Source organism: Culicoides brevitarsis, chromosome 3, assembly GCF_036172545.1.
Source record: "Culicoides brevitarsis isolate CSIRO-B50_1 chromosome 3, AGI_CSIRO_Cbre_v1, whole genome shotgun sequence".
Classification (NCBI taxonomy): domain Eukaryota; kingdom Metazoa; phylum Arthropoda; class Insecta; order Diptera; family Ceratopogonidae; genus Culicoides; species Culicoides brevitarsis.
Genome location: NC_087087.1, coordinates 33,383,873 through 33,401,364, shown reverse-complemented (window position 1 = coordinate 33,401,364; position 17,492 = coordinate 33,383,873). Strand labels below are relative to the sequence as shown.

The following is a 17,492-nucleotide window of genomic DNA, read 5'->3' as shown; positions in this document are numbered from 1 at the left end:
TAATAAACATTTAACCTCCTATTATTATGAATACTTGCAGTGTATGCAACACGGGGAGTTTTGGTGCATGCAGTAAGTTACAGCAACAACAACAACGACGACGACGACGAAAAAAAACTAGAAACTTTTTAAATTTATAATAAAATATCTGTGTACCGTATATAAAATATCACAAAATTTTCGTGAGTTGGAGTTACCTTAAGGTTATTTTATTAGTTTTGCTGTTGTTTTTATATTATTATTATGATTATTTATTCTTTTCTGCTATATTTTATAGTTTTTTTACAACTTTTCTTGTTTGCATTTGTTACACACGGAGCATTTACTATTAAAGTTCTCTGTAAAAAAAAATAGGAGTTCCTCTGTCGCCTGATTTTTTAAAAAAAGTGAGTCTGATTCTAATGGTAAGTCTTTAAAATTAAATTTTACTAATGCATTATTTTTTTTATTTTCAGGTTCTAAATTTTTCTACCTTGTTCATGCTTTATTATAAATATTTTTCTCATCAATCCAACGAAATTTCCTTCTCCGTATTTCGATGTTTTTTATGTTAACCTTTTAAACATGGAGTTATCGAAAAAAATTATAAAATTAGGGCTCCACGTCACATAAAACAAAAAAAAATGAATGAATTTTTTTTCCTGCATTTTTTTTCTTCATTTTTATGGCAAAGTACAGCATGCAAGACACACATGAAATTTAATAATAATAATAATAAATGCAGCTGGTTGATCTCGCTCTCTACCCGATATCGAAGACCGACCAAACAACATACTTTTGCCTGCTTACTTGCCAGTCTTTTCACAACTCTCTCGTACGAACACGAGAAACATGGCAAGAAACAACAAGAAAATAGCAGAAAAATGCAACCAGTTCGCAGTTGTACGCAGCTACGAGAGCCATTGTGTCGGTTAGTCGATCGTCGTCGATGGTAAGAGTTAGTTGTAAGGAAAAAGCTGAATTTCATGCTCACACACATATCTCATATATGAGACAGCAACAGCGACGACGAGTAGAAGTGTAGCATTAACATATGTTTGAATTTTTATTATTTTTTGTTGAACGCATCGTATCGTTTCTTTCTTCTTCTTCTTCTTACGTTTCTTTTCCAGAGTACAAGTCTGAAAGTGAACCTCTTTTCTTTTTCTTTTATATTTTAATATGTTTTTATAAATAATAATATGATCAGGCGTTTATTTATGTATATCAATGGTGAGATTATGTACATAGTAATATAATTTGTTGAGTTGGAGACTTGTATGGAAAGGGTGTTAATTAATGTTAAATTTTCGAGTTTTCTCTCGAGAAATTTATTTTCTTCATGAATTCTTGAGAAGGAAAATTTTCGTTTTGACATCCCTGTGAGTGATGTTGTTCAAGTGCTTTAAAAAAAATATTTTTTATGGGCATCTCTCTTTTCTTTTATATTTTTGCCTTACTTTATACACACATATTTATTGTGATTTTACTTTTATTTTGTTTCGTTTCGATCTTTCGTACCTCACACACACAAGCAGTCTCTCGACGACGAAAAAATGTTGTTTTTGCATTGAAAATGAAATAAACGGTCCTTACCTTGCGAATGGAGATGTTTCAACGTCAAATATTTCATCCAACTGCTTGACGAGCACTTTGGTGTAATCGGCTTCCAGAAACCCTTGGCCTTTGTGCGTAATCCCATCAGCATACATTTTGTCACAATTTTTGAGAGTTGACTATAATTTTTTTTTTCAAACTGGATTGTGATTTCTCTTTGCACAAATTTTTTTTTCGGTTTAATTAATTTTTTTTTCTTTCAACTTTTGTCACATACACCCTCGTTCAAACGCAACGACGCGAGAGAACTAACGAGGGGCCCAAACAAGTATATTTTGAATTAATTAATTATTTTCTATGAGAAGAAGAAGATTAGAATAGTTTTGCTCGTAACTGTAAAATTGCATGTTTCCTTGTATTTTTACGAGTTCACTTCACTACTTTCTTCCAATCTTCACGTCTCTCTCACTTGGATGGAAGAACAATTGCATCAAATTACTTTTTTTTTCGGAGTATTTTATTACTACTACTCTCTGTAACAACAACAACAACTATACGACACACAACAAAAAATTTATTATTCACTCCAAGTTCTTTTTTTCCTTCTGATATGAAGTTGAACGTTTGTGTGCGTGTGTAAAGTCCCTTTTTTCTCGTAAATTTTTGGCTGCTTTTGCTTCAATTCTCACGAAAAGTTGTGAAAAACAATCAAAAGTACCAAAATTTCAATTTATTTTCTTCACAGGACCGATTTCTTTCAACTTTAGCGAACAATTACTATCCCGATGGGAGAACAAATAATAAATTCCCGATTTATACTCGAAATGTTGCTCCGAATGGTAAAGTGTAACGGATAAACGATGAAATTCTATCGCTACAAATAGCGCAAAAGGTGCCTCAAGAGGAAATTTAAATTTCACAAGTAATTCACTATTCCACAGCGTTTCAAGTTTCAAGTCGTCGTTAACACTTTCAGAGATCCCTTTCGACTGAAGTTGTGTGTCAGTTAATTTCAGACAACAAAAAATTGGGTTGGCTGAAATTGATCAAGAGTTTGAGAGTTGACACTGACAACTTGTACAACAAGATTGGGAGTTGATTTGACAGCTTGAATAAGTGTTTCATTCAAGATTTTTCTCTTTAAATGAGACTTTGATGGAGAACTTGAAGCTTGGATGAAAATTTTTCGATAACCAAAGGTTTCAGTTTCATTAAGGAGCTTCTTATCGAAAAATTATCAGAAATTCATTAAAAATTAGATCAAATTTTTCGAAATTAAAGGAAATTGTCATACGAAATTTGTCAAATATTAATTCTTTTAAAAATATTTAAAAAGTTTATAAGAAATGCAATCTCTGAGAAAAAAATATAAAATTGAGGAAAAAAAGATATTTTTCCCATTAAAATTTTCAATTTTCGAAAATCATTTTTAATGTTTATGAAAGAAATATTTATTTTTCAAACTTTAACCTTTAAATTTTTTTGAAATTCGTTGATTTATTTTTAATTTTCATAAAAAATTTTAAGAAAATTTTAAGTTTTCCACAATCTAATTATGTTTCTTAACAAATTTTCGAAAATTTGAAAATTATTTCGAATTTTCGAACATCAAATTTTTTTCGAAAATCAAAAGCAAAAAATGGATTTTAAACCAAATGAAACATTATTATGTCAAATTTAGCAAAGTTTTCAAACAAAATTGTCAATGAATTTTTGAACAAATACGAATTTTCAAAGTAAAATTCTGAATTGAAAAATTTTTTTCTTATTAGAGTTTCGAATTTCGAAAAATTCAATTTGAACGTTTTTTCAAAATATTTTGTTTAATTTATTTTTTTATGTTCGATTTTAATGAATTTCTAAAAATTTCGAAATTTTCTTCAATTGTTTTCAAAAATCTTTAAAAATTATTAAAAATTCTAAAAAATTTTAAATTTTTGAAAAATTTCTTTAACCAGCCTTCTCCATTTTTACGGTACGATTTTCGGTATACTCATTTAAAAAAATTCGCCTTCACGCTAATTCAAAATTGCAATTGGCGACGAGAAAATAACAACAACAGAAGTCCATTTTTTGCAGTTTTTCAGTGATTTTTATCGGTGCAATTGCGGGAAAATTGTTCGAACGCAAGCTCTGGATGGTCCAGAATCAGAAAAGCATCTCGTAGAAATCAGCTGAGCGGGAGGAAAAAAGCCTTCCATCCTCCATAGCGAGACCCATAAAAAAGGCAATTTATTTTAATGACCCTTTGTGTCGTTCCGTTTAATGTAAAATCAATAGAGTTTGGACATGCCTTTTGCATTTATTGCCGCTAAACTGCTGTGAAAAAAGTCTCGAAAAGCAACGCAAGAGGATGGATTTAAAGTACAGCGAGCAATTATTGTGGAAAAATCCCGCCCAAGTAATTAATGGTAGCCTAATGTTTCCTTCGCCGTCTTCGTCGACGTCGTCATCGGGTCCGAATCCCGCATCCGCAGCACTTCAACACGCGCCGCCACACCTTAATTTGCTGCAACAACAACAAAACTTGAATTTACAGCTGGCAGCTGCGGGAATCTCAAATCTCCGAGCCGCAAATCCCGTTTCGTCGAGCAATAATTTACCGAATGGCGTTCCTGTGTCGCATCACAACAGCACCGCGAATTCGAATAACTCGTCTCCGTTACCCGCAAAATGCATGATTTGTGATAAAATTTTCCCGACGCAAACCGAGTTGGAGCATCACATGAAGCAACATCAAGTAGCTGACGGCAAGAAACCTTTTACGTGCGAAATTTGCTCGAAATCCTTCATTCAGAGCAATAATTTGGCAACGCACATGCGAATTCACAACAACGAGAAAAATTACGAGTGTTCGTATTGCGGCAAGAAATTTTCGCAGTCGAATAACATGAAGACGCATCAGAGGATCCATACGGGCGAAAAACCCTACGTTTGCAGCATTTGCGGAAGAGCGTTCAATCAAAAGAACAATTTGTCGACACACATCAAGACGCATTCGACAAATTTGCCCTTTATTTGTGGCACGTGCGGACTTACGTGCAAAAATACCACCGAACTCACGCAGCACATTCGCTATCACATGGATAGCAAGCCCCATATTTGCTCCGTGTGCAATATCGCCTTCATGATGGAAGATGAACTAACGAAGCACATGACGACGAAGCATCAGAACATCAAGGCGGGTCAGAGACCGTACACTTGCACAATTTGCCAAAAACAATTTACACAGTCAAATAATCTTAAAACGGTAAGTTTATTAAATTTTTCTTAATTTTAATTTAATTAATTTATTTTTTAAATATTTATTATTTTAATTAATTTATTTTTTTTATTTATTTAATTTTTTAAAAAAATTTTAAATTTTTATTTTTTTTTATTTTTTTTTATATTTATTTAATTTTAAATTTTATTTTTTTTTTAATTTTTTTTATTAATTTTATTAATTTTTTTTATTAATTATTTTTTAAAAAGTATTTTTTCATTTTTTAATTTATTTTTTTTTTTTTTTAATTTTATTTATTTTTTTATTTAATATTAAATCTTATTTTTATACGATTTTTATTTATTTATTTTTTTTTATTTTTTATCAATTTTGAAACATTTTATATTTTGCCTTGAAAATTCTATGGCAAAAAATTTAAAAAAAAATTATTTAAATTTTTATTAATTAAAATTAAAATTTAAAAAATTAAATTAAAATTAAATTTATTTAAAAAAATAAATTAAAAATTAATTTTTTAAAAAAATTAAAAAATCTCAAACTTAATTAAATATTATTTAATTTTTTTTCAATAAAATTTTCTTCTAATAATTTTTTTTTTTAATTTCAGCACTTCAAAACACACGTCTTTGAAGATCCCTTCAAATGCAGTTTTTGTCACCGATCATTCCAACAAGCGGATGAGTATGAAGAGCACATTAAGATTCACGTGTACGACAAACCGTATGCTTGTCGTTTTTGTCCGAAAAAATTCATTCAATCGAACAATCGAAACACCCATGAAAGGACTCACACAGGTAAATTTTTCAATTTTTCTTAAAAAAAAATTCAAATTAATTTTAAAAAAAAATTTTTAGGCGAAAAACCGTATCTCTGTCCTCATTGCCCGAAATCCTTCAACCAGAAAAACAACCTGTCAACGCACGTTCGAATCCATACGGGCGAAAAACCCTTCGAATGCACAATTTGCCAACGACGCTTCAACCAGTCCAACAATTTGAACAAACATTTGAAGACTCACACGGAAATGGGAAAGATGCTTTGATAAGTTTTACTTGTGCTGGACAACTAAGAAAAAAATCCAAGGCGAATAATTCAAAAAATACGTATTAAAGTTAAAATTGACAAAGGAATACACTACACTTATTAAAAAATCGGTACTATTTTAAACTAAATGTAATAGAAAACATGCAAGTAACTTTTAAGTATGCTAAATTAAAAATTAAATAGGAACGCTTGTAAATATAATCTATAGATTAGGTTAAAAAATAATGGCAAACAATGGCAAAAAAGATCAAATAAAAAATTCTGCAAAATCAAATATATTCGAATTTTTACTTTTTTGTCAGTTTTTATTTCATCTTTAATAAGGTAACTTTATAATTTTCTTTTTTTTACCTTCGAAACAAAAAAAATATTTTGATATTGAAAAAAAATAAATATGACACTTGAAAAAAAAAAAAATAAATTAATTAAAATAAAATTTAAAAATAAATTAATTTTAAATTGAAATCTCTTTTTTTTTTTATTTTTCATTTTTAAAAATTTAAAATATTTTCATTTTCTCTTCAAAAAATTTTGATTTTAAAAATTTTTTCAAAAAAAAAATTAAAATAAAAAAAATTAAAAATAAAAAATTTGAATTTAATTTTGATTTTTTTTTTTTGAAAAAAAATAAATAAAAAATTTTTTTATTAATTTTTTTTTTCTCTTCAAAGCAAAAATTAAAAAAAATATGAGTCTTAAAAAATTGAATTATTTTTTTAAATAAAAAAAAAAAAAATTAATAATTTTTAAAAAAATTTTTAAATTTTTTTTTTTCAAATATTTTTTTTTAAATTTTTTTTTTTTTAAAATTAATTAAATTTTTTTTTTAATTAAAATTGAAATTTTTTTAATTTTTTCAAAAATACTTTTAAAAATTAAAATTTAATTAAACAAAAAAATTCAAACTAAGTTTAATGAATTGAAATTTCGAAATTCAATCAAAAAACAAAAAAATATAAATTTCAAAATTATTTAAAATAAAAAATAAAATAAAAATTGATTTTAAAAAAAATTTTAATTTTTTCAAAATATTTTTTTGGCTTATTAATTTTTTCTAAAACCAAAATAATTTTAAAGATTTAAATTAAATTTAAATTAATAAAACAAAATTCAATAATTTTGATGAATTAAAATTTCAAAATTCGATCAAAATACAAAATTACTTAATTTAACTTTAATTAAATCCCCAACTGACTAAAAAATTCTTATACGTTTAAATATTTTTTTTTAATTTTTGCCAAAAATTTTATTAAATTATCTCAAAATGAAAAAAAAAATGACTTTTTAGAGAAAAAAATCTCTCATATCCTTAAAAATAATCAAAGAAAAACTCAAATTTTATCCATTTTCAAATAGATTCTATATATTTATTTGCATAACTTTAATTTTCTATAACTTTACAATAATAATAAGTTTAATAGTCGTAATTTGCAACCATGCATAATAATATTTAGGTAGTATATGATATATTCCGTTCAATACACGAATAGCTTTTTTTTTGTCTGAAGAAGAGGAAAAAAGGTAACAAATTAAAATTTTAAAAATTTTCTTGCGAACTTAATGGCAATTGTTCGTTTCGTATGCCACAACAGCAATTTAATTCAAAATTGATTGTAACAATATTTTTTTTTTTACTTTTTGCACACTGATAGAATTTTTTTGTTTAACACAAGTATTTAATATTTACAACAATACTTTTTTTTAATGAATATTTTTTTTTGAGCCCAAAATGTCGGAGGTGTGATGCTTTTTGGGTTTCGCCGTTGATTTATTGGAAAATTGGAATGTAATTGTCAATCTTGGCGCGATGTTTTTGTGCGACACACTCAGATATCCAGACGATGTTGCGACATTCTTGCTCCTTTAGCTTCAGATACGAGTAGAAGACGCCAAAATGGAATTGTTGCATGAAGGCGTAAACGTTTAGTTTTACCTTTTTTTAAAGAAAAAATTTTTTAAAAATTATTTTTTTTTAGAATTTTAATTTTTTTTACCTCATGTTCGAAAAATTTGTCCTCCAAAGTCTTATCGCCGGGATTATTTCCGGATCCAGCGAACAATTCAGCATATTCAGCATAATATTCGGCGACAATTTTCACTTGTTCATAATCATCAGCGCGTGCAAGAGCCGATAACCCATCAGGATTCATTTTTCCGCAACGTGGATACAACTTGGCACGATCATCTTTGCTCAATTCCGTGCCAAAGGAGTTAATGGTGATGATAATTGCACGACGATCTGCCTCAAAAGCGAGAATTTCGCACATAACGTCAGCAGTTGTGCCTCCAATGCTCTTGCAAAAGTCATAAAATGCCTCCAAATATGCCTTGTACAACGTATTACGGATAATTTCGATGTTCATCTCGTCCAAATCTTGCTCGGAGATGCAATCGACGAAGAACGGAGCAAGTGGCGTATCAACCAACACAGCATTGTACAATTCAGCGGGAGTTGCGGCAACGTGAATTGCCTCCATTTGCTCGAAACTGCCTAACGGATGACATTTTGGGATCAACTCCGTGATGGGACGTTGATGCAAAGTGCCCGTAATTAACAAAATGATGTTGTCGATCATGTAGCTGTACGTGATGAAGTCGAGGAAGGTCGATAATGGCTCGACAGCGTGATTTCGCATATGTTGGAACTCGATAACCAATTTTTCACGCAATTTATCATCGATTGTCGACACAGCGAGAGGCGATGGCTCATTTGCCAAGAATTGGGCGTAATCCGTGCCTTGCAGATGCAATTTTAAATCTGTGGATGAGACAAGAAAGTCATGTGACCATTTTTCAAGACAAAATCTTCCTTGGTTAAAAAATGAAATTTTTATAAAATCTCTCGAAAACACGTCATCAGAGTTGAAAAGTCCCGAAAAAACTCTTTTTTGTGGAAAAATCAAATAAGAAAGTCTTACCTTCCAATGTTTCGCATTGAACCAAGTTCAAGTAATCGGTCTGCTTCAAGATTCCGCATTTAAATCCGCGGCACAAGCCTTCGAGGTAGCCCCCATCAATGTTAAACATGAATCCAGTCATTTTGGAGGATTTTGCACGACTTTATTTCCACAAAAGCTGCTTACAAAGAGAAATTTCAACAAATTTTCCAACAATATTTTTTTTCTCTTATCGTCATATGATACGATCGATTGAGGCTAATGACTGGATTTTACGAAGAAATCCAGGATAACTCATGAGACGAATGAAAGTGATAAATGAAATTGCTGAACGGTAATTCAATAAGGGCGTCGTTCATTTGTGGCTTTGGGCAAAGGAAAAATTTTGAAATTTTCAATAAAATTTTTGGAGATTTTTAAGAAATTTTAAAATTTTCTTACTTTTTTTTATTTTCTATATTGATGATCTTCTTTAATTGCTCCTTAAGCTTTGAAAGAAAAAAATTTAAACATTTTTAACTTTTGAAATTTTTTTTCCAAAGCTCTTTTTTGTATGAAAATTTAAACATATTTTTGATGAATTTCAAGCTATAAAATCAAATGAAATTTCAAAGTCAAAATTACGTATTTTTTACGTATTTTTTTACGTATTTTTTACGTATTTTTTTACGTATTTTTGCTCTTAATTTAGTTCTCAAAACAAAACTATGTCAAAGAAAAAATTTTTTTTTTTCAGTTTCAATTTTTTGGCAGTTTTGAGTTATAAAATGATTAAAAATGATAAACTAGAGCCCTCTGACAAATTTTTATCCCATTTGGAGCAAGATTTGACAAAAATGGCTTTGACACAGTTTTTGACACAGTTTTTTTTGCTCTTGATTTAGTTTTTAAAACAAAACTATGTCAAAGAAAATTTTTTTTTTCAGTTTCAATTTTTTGGCAGTTTTGAGTTATAAAATGATTAAAAATGATAAATTAGAGCCCTCTGACAAATTTCAATCCATTTGGAGCAAGATTTGACAAAAATAGCTTTGACACAGTTTTTGACACAGTTTTTTTGCTCTTGATTTAGTTTTTAAAACAAAACTATGTCAAAGAAAAAATTTTTTTTCAGTTTCAATTTTTTGGCAGTTTTGAGTTATAAAATGATTAAAAATGATAAATTAGAGCCCTCTGACAAATTTCAATCCATTTGGAGCAAGATTTGACAAAAATAGCTTTGACACAGTTTTTGACACAGTTTTTTTGCTCTTGATTTAGTTTTTAAAACAAAACTATGTCAAAGAAAAAATTTTTTTTCAGTTTCAATTTTTTGGCAGTTTTGAGTTATAAAATGATTAAAAATGATAAATTAGAGCCCTCTGACAAATTTCAATCCATTTGGAGCAAGATTTGACAAAAATAGCTTTGACACAGTTTTTGACACAGTTTTTTTGCTCTTGATTTAGTTTTTAAAACAAAACTATGTCAAAGAAAAAATTTTTTTTCAGTTTCAATTTTTTGGCAGTTTTGAGTTATAAAATGATTAAAAATGATAAATTAGAGCCCTCTGACAAATTTCAATCCATTTGGAGCAAGATTTGACAAAAATTGCTTTGACACAGTTTTTGACACAGTTTTTTTGCTCTTGATTTAGTTTTTAAAACAAAACTATGTCAAAGAAAAAATTTTTTTTCAGTTTCAATTTTTTGGCAGTTTTGAGTTATAAAATGATTAAAAATGATAAATTGGAGCCCTCTGACAAATTTCAATCCATTTGGAGCAAGATTTGACAAAAATAGCTTTGACACAGTTTTTGACACAGTTTTTTTGCTCTTGATTTAGTTTTTAAAACAAAACTATGTCAAAGAAAAAATTTTTTTTCAGTTTCAATTTTTTGGCAGTTTTGAGTTATAAAATGATTAAAAATGATAAATTAGAGCCCTCTGACAAATTTCAATCCATTTGGAGCAAGATTTGACAAAAATTGCTTTGACACAGTTTTTGACACAGTTTTTTTGCTCTTGATTTAGTTTTTAAAACAAAACTATGTCAAAGAAAAAATTTTTTTTCAGTTTCAATTTTTTGGCAGTTTTGAGTTATAAAATGATTAAAAATGATAAATTAGAGCCCTCTGACAAATTTTTATCCATTTGGAGCAAGATTTGACAAAAATTGCTTTGACACAGTTTTTGACACAGTTTTTGACACAGTTTGACACAGTTTTTGACATTTTTTGCTCTTGATTTAGTTTTTAAAACAAAACTATGTCAAAGAAAAAATTTTTTTTCAGTTTCAATTTTTTGGCAGTTTTGAGTTATAAAATGATTAAAAATGATAAATTAGAGCCCTCTGACAAATTTCAATCCATTTGGAGCAAGATTTGACAAAAATAGCTTTGACACAGTTTTTGACACAGTTTTTTTGCTCTTGATTTAGTTTTTAAAACAAAACTATGTCAAAGAAAAAATTTTTTTTCAGTTTCAATTTTTTGGCAGTTTTGAGTTATAAAATGATTAAAAATGATAAATTAGAGCCCTCTGACAAATTTCAATCCATTTGGAGCAAAATTTGACAAAAATTGCTTTGACACAGTTTTTGACACAGTTTTTTTGCTCTTGATTTAGTTTTTAAAACAAAACTATGTCAAAGAAAAAATTTTTTTTCAGTTTCAATTTTTTGGCAGTTTTGAGTTATAAAATGATTAAAAATGATAAATTAGAGACAAATTTCTATCCATTTGGAGCAAGATTTGACAAAAATTGCTTTGATACAGTTTTTGACACAGTTTTTTTGCTCTTGATTTAGTTTTTAAAACAAAACTATGTCAAAAAAATTTTTTGATTTTGAGTTATAAAATGATTAAAAATGATAAATTAGAGCAAAATTTCAAAAAACAAACTTTAAAAAAAAAATCAAAAAAATTTCAAAAATTGTAAAAATTTTCCCCCATGAGAAAAAGGGGGATGCAAAAAAAATGTCAACGCCATCAATGAACGACGCCCCATAAAAAGTGTCGCTCATCGCTTGTCGCCGAAAAGAAAAACAATAATTCGGAACAATATTCTCATCCATCATTTTTCGGAAATTCGAAAGGTTCTCGGAAGTTACGACACGCGAAAATGGAAGAAAACACACAAGTGAATGGTGTTACCGGCAACAAAAAGAAGGATGGCACCGACATAAACGAAAATTTATGGTAAATATGAGAAAAAAGCAAAACTCTCGGTGTGTTGGCACTGTATCTCTACTCTACTTTTGCCTGAAAGATGAAAACGCCTATCGTGGGATTTTTTTGTTTTACTTCATTTTTTGTTCTTCTTACATAAATTTGCATTTCTATTTTCTCTTTGATGATATTTTGCACGAAAACCCTTGACCCCTTCAATGAATTTTTGAATCGGGACAGGTGAAAATCGCGAAATAGGCAAACATACGACGACGACGGAAGAAATTCCAAATGTCTTTTCTTTGTATTGTGTTAAATATGCGAGAATGTACGCAATAGAGGTACGACACAAGCCATAAAAATATGAGTCGCGATGAATCACAAAAATCGAATCTGATCGAATTTCGTCTCAAATTTCAAGGTTGACCCTTGAAATGACCCTTTTCATGATTTCTGATAAGAATTTAGCGAAAAAAAAATTTTTTTTTACATTTTTTTCTGTGATCGATAAGTGACACCTAAACAAACATTGGCAAAATAATTTATTTCAAACACATAAAATTACGTCATCTTTAACAATTCTTGCAAATTAACATTTTTTTTCGTTGCAGGTCAGAAATATTGGGTGAAGTTCAGACACAAAGCAGCACGAAGCTGCCTTCGAACAAGTCGCTGTTAGTTTTGGGAGATAATGCAAGCGGAAAAACTACTCTGATTGCCAAGTTGCAAGGTGTAGAGGACCCGAAAAAGGGCGCCGGGCTTGAATATGCATATATTGATGTCAGAGACGAGTACAGAGATGGTAAAAAAAAAATTTTTTTTAATAAAAATGAGATTTTTAATTTTTTTCTCGTTTCAGATGTTACGCGATTGGGCGTGTGGGTGTTAGATGGCGATCCAGGTCACACAAATCTCCTGAAATACGCGCTGAACGAAACCAATTTCTCAAATACGCTTGTTATCCTTACCGTATCGATGACGACGCCATGGAGCTGGGAAGACCAACTCACGCACTGGATCAAAGTCTTGTCAGATCACATTGACAAGTTGAAGCTCGAGCCGGCGGATGCGCGCGAACTCGCGAAACAACGACTCGAAGCAGCGTGGCAAAATTACTGCGAGACGGGCGTCGATGATCTCGATCCGGGCAGTCCCTTGAAAAATCGTACAAATCGCCTGTCCTCGATTGAGGATGATGTCGATGCGTTGCCATTACCGGATGGAGTATTAACGACCAATTTGGGCGTCGATATTTGCGTGGTTGTCACCAAAACGGACTATATGACAACGTTGGAGAAGGAACTCGATTACCGAGATGAGCATTTTGACTTTATGCAACAGTGGATACGGACGTTTTGCCTTCAGTATGGCGCATCCCTGTTCTATTCGAGTGTAAAAGAAGACAAAAACTGTGATCTACTATACAAATACTTAACGCATCGGATCTACGGACTGCCATTCAGGACTCCTGCACTCGTTGTCGAGAAGGATGCTGTGCTAATGTAAGAAAAAAAATTCAATTTTTATGACAGGTTTTTAAATTTTGTGAAAAAAAAAATTTTAGTGAGAAAAGTTTAAATTTTTGTAAAAAAATTTTTTTTAGTAAGAAAATTTTTAATTTTTGTGATTTTTTTTTTACAAATTTTAATCTTTGTGAAAAAAACTAAATTTTTGAAGTTACAAGTTTTGAAGACAATTTTCAACTTTTGTGAGAAAATAATAAATTTTGTGAAAAAATTTCGATTTCTAAAGAAAAATTTAAACTTTTGTAAGAAAATTTTAAATTTTTGTGAAAAATTTTAATCTTTGTAAAAAAAAATTTGACTTTTTAAAGAAAAAATTTTAACTTTTGTGAGAAAAAAATCAATTTTTACAAAAAATTTTAATTTTTTGATACAAAAAAAAATTAAACTTCATAAAAAAAAATTTTTAGTAAAAAAATTTAATTTTTTGTGAAAAAAAAAATTTATGTGAAAAAATTTCAAATTTTTATGACCAAACTTATTATTTTATAAAAAAAAATAATTTTTGATGAAAAATATTAATTTTTAATTTTTTTTTTCAGTCCTGCTGGATGGGATAACATGAAAAAAATTAGTATCCTTTACGAAAATATGCAATCATGCAAACCCGAAGACCCATATTCTGAAATTATTTCAACACCTCCTTCGAGAAAGGTAATTTTTTACATTTTTTATTCAAGAAAAATCCAAAAATTTAATAAAAAAAATTTTCAGACTGTTTCAAATCGGGAAATCGAAGTGCAAACAGAAGACGAACAAGCATTTTTGGCCAAGCAACAGCAAATATTGCAGCAACAAGGTCAAACGCCGATTCGCGGTGAGTCGCCATTACGCGTTCCAAGCTCAACAAAAACGCCAACGAGGCCTGTCGGTACAGGAGATAATCGATCACCGGTAAAGGTATTTTTTTGTTCGTGCATGCCATCCAACTTTCAATTTTTTTTTTATTTTTATCTTTTTTAGGGTCTTGGTCAAAATGCGGGAGGAACTCCCGGAGGCGAAGGCGTTTTGGCGAACTTCTTTAATTCGTAAGTCAAAAAAATTTAAGATAATTTTTAAATTTTTTTTTTTTTTTTTTTTTAAATTTTTTTTAATTTTAAAAATTTTTTTTTTTAAAAAAAATTTTTTTTATTTTTTTTTTTTTTTTTTTAATTTTTTTTAAATTTTATTTTAAATTTTTTTAATTTTTTATCAAAAATTTTTTTTAATTTTTTATTAAAAAATTTAAATTTTTTTAAATTTTCTCGCAGATTATTGCACAAGAAAAGCGGATCTCCTGGCAGCCCATCGCTCGGCGGCGCAAGTCCCACAACGCAAGCTCGTACCGCAACGAATGGCACGGATGGCGATAAAATTGCGATGCGAACGGATGCTGCTGCCGAACTTGATCGACTGACGCGAAGTGCAAAAAAGGATCTCGACTTTGCATCACAACCACAGTCGTCGGATTGTTAAAGTCTGAGTCATTACGAAAAAAAAAATTTACATATTATTAAATTAATCGCATGAGAGTGAGTTAAAAATTTGTAATTAACTCGTTGAAAGTGCCGCAGTTTAGTTGTGAGTTTGAGTTTAAAGCAAACAAAAAAAACGTATAAAGTTAATAAATACTCTTGATTCCAATAAAACTTTTCAAAAAAAAAAATCAAGGTCAACTTCTTAAAAAAAGACGACAAAAAATACAAATTTTCTATGCATGATTTTCTTCTAAAAAAAATACTAAAAAATCTTTAAAAAAAACATTGGAACCAACATTACCTTAAAACATACAAAAATTCGTACTAATGCCTGTAAATTGTAAAATTTAAGTAAATAAGAATAAAATTAAATGATAATTAATAATTACTACGGGAATTGACCAATCAATTTTTTATTTCTTAAAATTAAAATTTATTTAAAATTTTAATGAAAATAATTGAAAAATCAAACAAAATATTTTGTATATAAATTTATTTATTATTTTCTTATTTTTAGTATTTTTTATCTAATTAAAGTCGCTTTAAATTTATTTTAAAATTTTTTTTTTTTAATTAAAATTAAAAATATTAAAAAAAAAATTAAATTAAAAAAAAAACAAATTAAAAAATAAATTTAAAATTTAATTAAAAAAAAAATATCTAAAAAAATAAAAAAAAATCAAAAATAAATTTAACCAATTTTAAAATTTTCAAAAAAAAAAATTAAATTTTTAAAAATTTAAATTTTAAAAATTTAAATTTAAAAAATTTTTTTTTTATTTTAAAAAAATTTTATTTTAAAAAAATTAAATTAATTTTTTTTAAAAATTAATTAAAATTCAAAATAAATTAAAAAAAATTTCATTTTAAATTAAATTTAACTTCAATTCATAAAATATTTAAAATATTCAAAAAATATTTATTTAATAAATCCATTGAAAAATCAATTAAAATTCAAAACTTCAAAAAATTTTGAAATAAATTTAAAAAGCGACTCATTTTTAATTTTTAACATTAATATCTAACATTGAAAGACATGAGAGAGACCTTTCTGAACAATTTTTCCCAAATTTTTACCAAAACAAAAAAAAATAATGAAAAAATTGTTCAGAAAGTCAATAAATAATCAAAAAGAAGATAAATTATCTTCAATTCAGGAACAAAAAAAATAATTCAATTAAAAAATGAAGCATGGCCATTTTTTTTTTGTTATTGCTCGTATTTAATTTAACAGCTGACTTTTTTCAGCTTTTATTTAATTAATTCTACAAATGATATAATTAATTTTTAGTACATTGCATCCAAAATTGCTTCAGATTTCAAATATTTTCCTTTTTTTGTGAAATTTAACAAGAACACGCGTAGCTTTAACGTAAAAAATACATTCGTTGTTGCTTCCATCAAATTGTCATTAATCAATTTCTTTGCAGCTTTCAACATTTCTCATGTCTAGTATTATCAAAACAAGTAACAATTAAATAATTAATGGAGAATCTTAATCTAATACGAAAGGAATCTTGTCAAGTCAACCTCTGAAAACCTGAAAAGAAAAACGAAAAAAAATAATTTAAAGCAACTAAGTTAGTCGAACTAACAAAAAAAAACTAATCCAATCCGTACGTAAGAAAAAAATATTCAAAACTGGGAGAAACTTCCATAAAAAATTAATTTAATAATTTAAAATGAGAAAAATGTAAAAGGAACAATGAATAAAGATCGCGAAACAAAAAATTTCAATTACCTAATTTTTTTTAAATTAATTTTCCTCTGCAGCGGAAGCCAATGATGATCTTTTAAACACGAGCGATGGTTTATTCGGAGCTCCATTTGTCTCGAAACATCCGGAAAAATCAAAAATTGGCGATAATGGGTTCGAATCTTCGTCATCTGAAACCCCATCTGGCGTATTTGGCGGCACGAGACACTTTTTCTTCGGAAATGGAGCAATTTCGAGGATATCTTCTGCGTTTGGATGCTTCGCTGCAATTTCCAAATGTTGTACTTCCGATTCCAGATGCGAAATTTGTTGATCCTCGATGGCGTCGCCGGAAAAGCGGGACAATTCCGCTTTAATCACAATCATCTCCCAGTTGACTTTGGCATTGATGCGTTTAAGTTGGGCGATTTGTTGGTCGACTTTTTGAAGCTCATCCTTAATTTCGCTTGAATTAATTTCTTGGAGGGTGTTGTAAATGTTGGCACAGAAGGAATCACGACGCGTGAGGATTTCTGAAGGATTTTCCGTGGGTTTTGATGGATTTTCGGAGATGCTGAGACCTTTGATGCGTTCGAGAGCTGATTCGATGTTGGATTTCAGCATTTCGACAGTTTTTGAGGGATTTGGCTCCATTTATTTTGTGATTTTTTATTTTGAGCTGATAACGAGGCGAGGTAAACAAACAAAATGATCTCATAAAATGGTGACTTTTTTTATAAATTATCAGAAATTAACGAAATTTTGACTTGAAAACCCTTATTTTTGATAATTTTTTAATTTTTTTAATAATTTTTATCAAAATTTATTATGAAAAATTATTTTTTTTAGCAAAAAATATGAAAAACGGTATTTTAACGACAATTTCAAATAATTTTCAATGCAAAATGTGACTGGGACCTGTCAAAACTCGCAACCCCAACCACAATTCAAACACTTCTAACGGA

At 28.6% G+C, this 17,492-nt stretch overlaps 5 protein-coding genes across 5 annotated transcripts in view; 2 read left to right on the top strand and 3 right to left on the bottom strand.

Moving 5' to 3' along the window:
• LOC134833145 (death-associated protein kinase related-like) overlaps positions 1–2,512 on the bottom strand; it is a 43,625-nt gene extending 41,113 nt beyond the window's left edge. Inside the window, exon 1 of the mRNA XM_063847370.1 lies at positions 1,576–2,512. Within this exon, the coding sequence (XP_063703440.1) occupies positions 1,576–1,691 (116 nt within the window). The 5' untranslated portion in view covers positions 1,692–2,512. The remainder of the gene's footprint in view (positions 1–1,575) is intronic.
• Positions 2,513–3,584: 1,072 nt separating this feature from the next.
• On the top strand, positions 3,585–6,039 carry LOC134835841 (zinc finger protein OZF-like). Its single transcript, XM_063850824.1, has 3 exons — positions 3,585–4,786; positions 5,370–5,556; positions 5,617–6,039. The coding sequence occupies exons 1-3, from the start codon at positions 3,890–3,892 to the stop codon at positions 5,802–5,804; spliced, it is 1,272 nt and encodes a 423-aa protein (XP_063706894.1). The 5' UTR covers positions 3,585–3,889; the 3' UTR covers positions 5,805–6,039.
• A 1,116-nt stretch (positions 6,040–7,155) lies between these two features.
• LOC134835845 (V-type proton ATPase subunit d) lies at positions 7,156–8,960 on the bottom strand. Its single transcript, XM_063850827.1, has 3 exons — positions 8,725–8,960; positions 7,801–8,564; positions 7,156–7,739 (listed from the first exon to the last, which is right to left on the bottom strand). The coding sequence occupies exons 1-3, from the start codon at positions 8,843–8,845 to the stop codon at positions 7,575–7,577; spliced, it is 1,050 nt and encodes a 349-aa protein (XP_063706897.1). The 5' UTR covers positions 8,846–8,960; the 3' UTR covers positions 7,156–7,574.
• A 2,760-nt stretch (positions 8,961–11,720) lies between these two features.
• Positions 11,721–15,107, top strand: LOC134835838 (cytoplasmic dynein 1 light intermediate chain 2). The gene is made up of 7 exons (XM_063850821.1): positions 11,721–11,881; positions 12,463–12,653; positions 12,711–13,353; positions 13,917–14,028; positions 14,089–14,274; positions 14,338–14,402; positions 14,625–15,107. Exons 1-7 carry the CDS (start codon positions 11,805–11,807, stop codon positions 14,827–14,829), a joined length of 1,479 nt encoding a protein of 492 aa, XP_063706891.1. The 5' UTR covers positions 11,721–11,804; the 3' UTR covers positions 14,830–15,107.
• Positions 15,108–15,843: 736 nt separating this feature from the next.
• Positions 15,844–17,296, bottom strand: LOC134835851 (uncharacterized). The gene is made up of 2 exons (XM_063850836.1): positions 16,573–17,296; positions 15,844–16,371 (listed from the first exon to the last, which is right to left on the bottom strand). Exon 1 carries the CDS (start codon positions 17,179–17,181, stop codon positions 16,588–16,590), a length of 594 nt encoding a protein of 197 aa, XP_063706906.1. The 5' UTR covers positions 17,182–17,296; the 3' UTR covers positions 15,844–16,371; positions 16,573–16,587.
• Between the last annotated feature and the right edge of the window lie 196 nt (positions 17,297–17,492).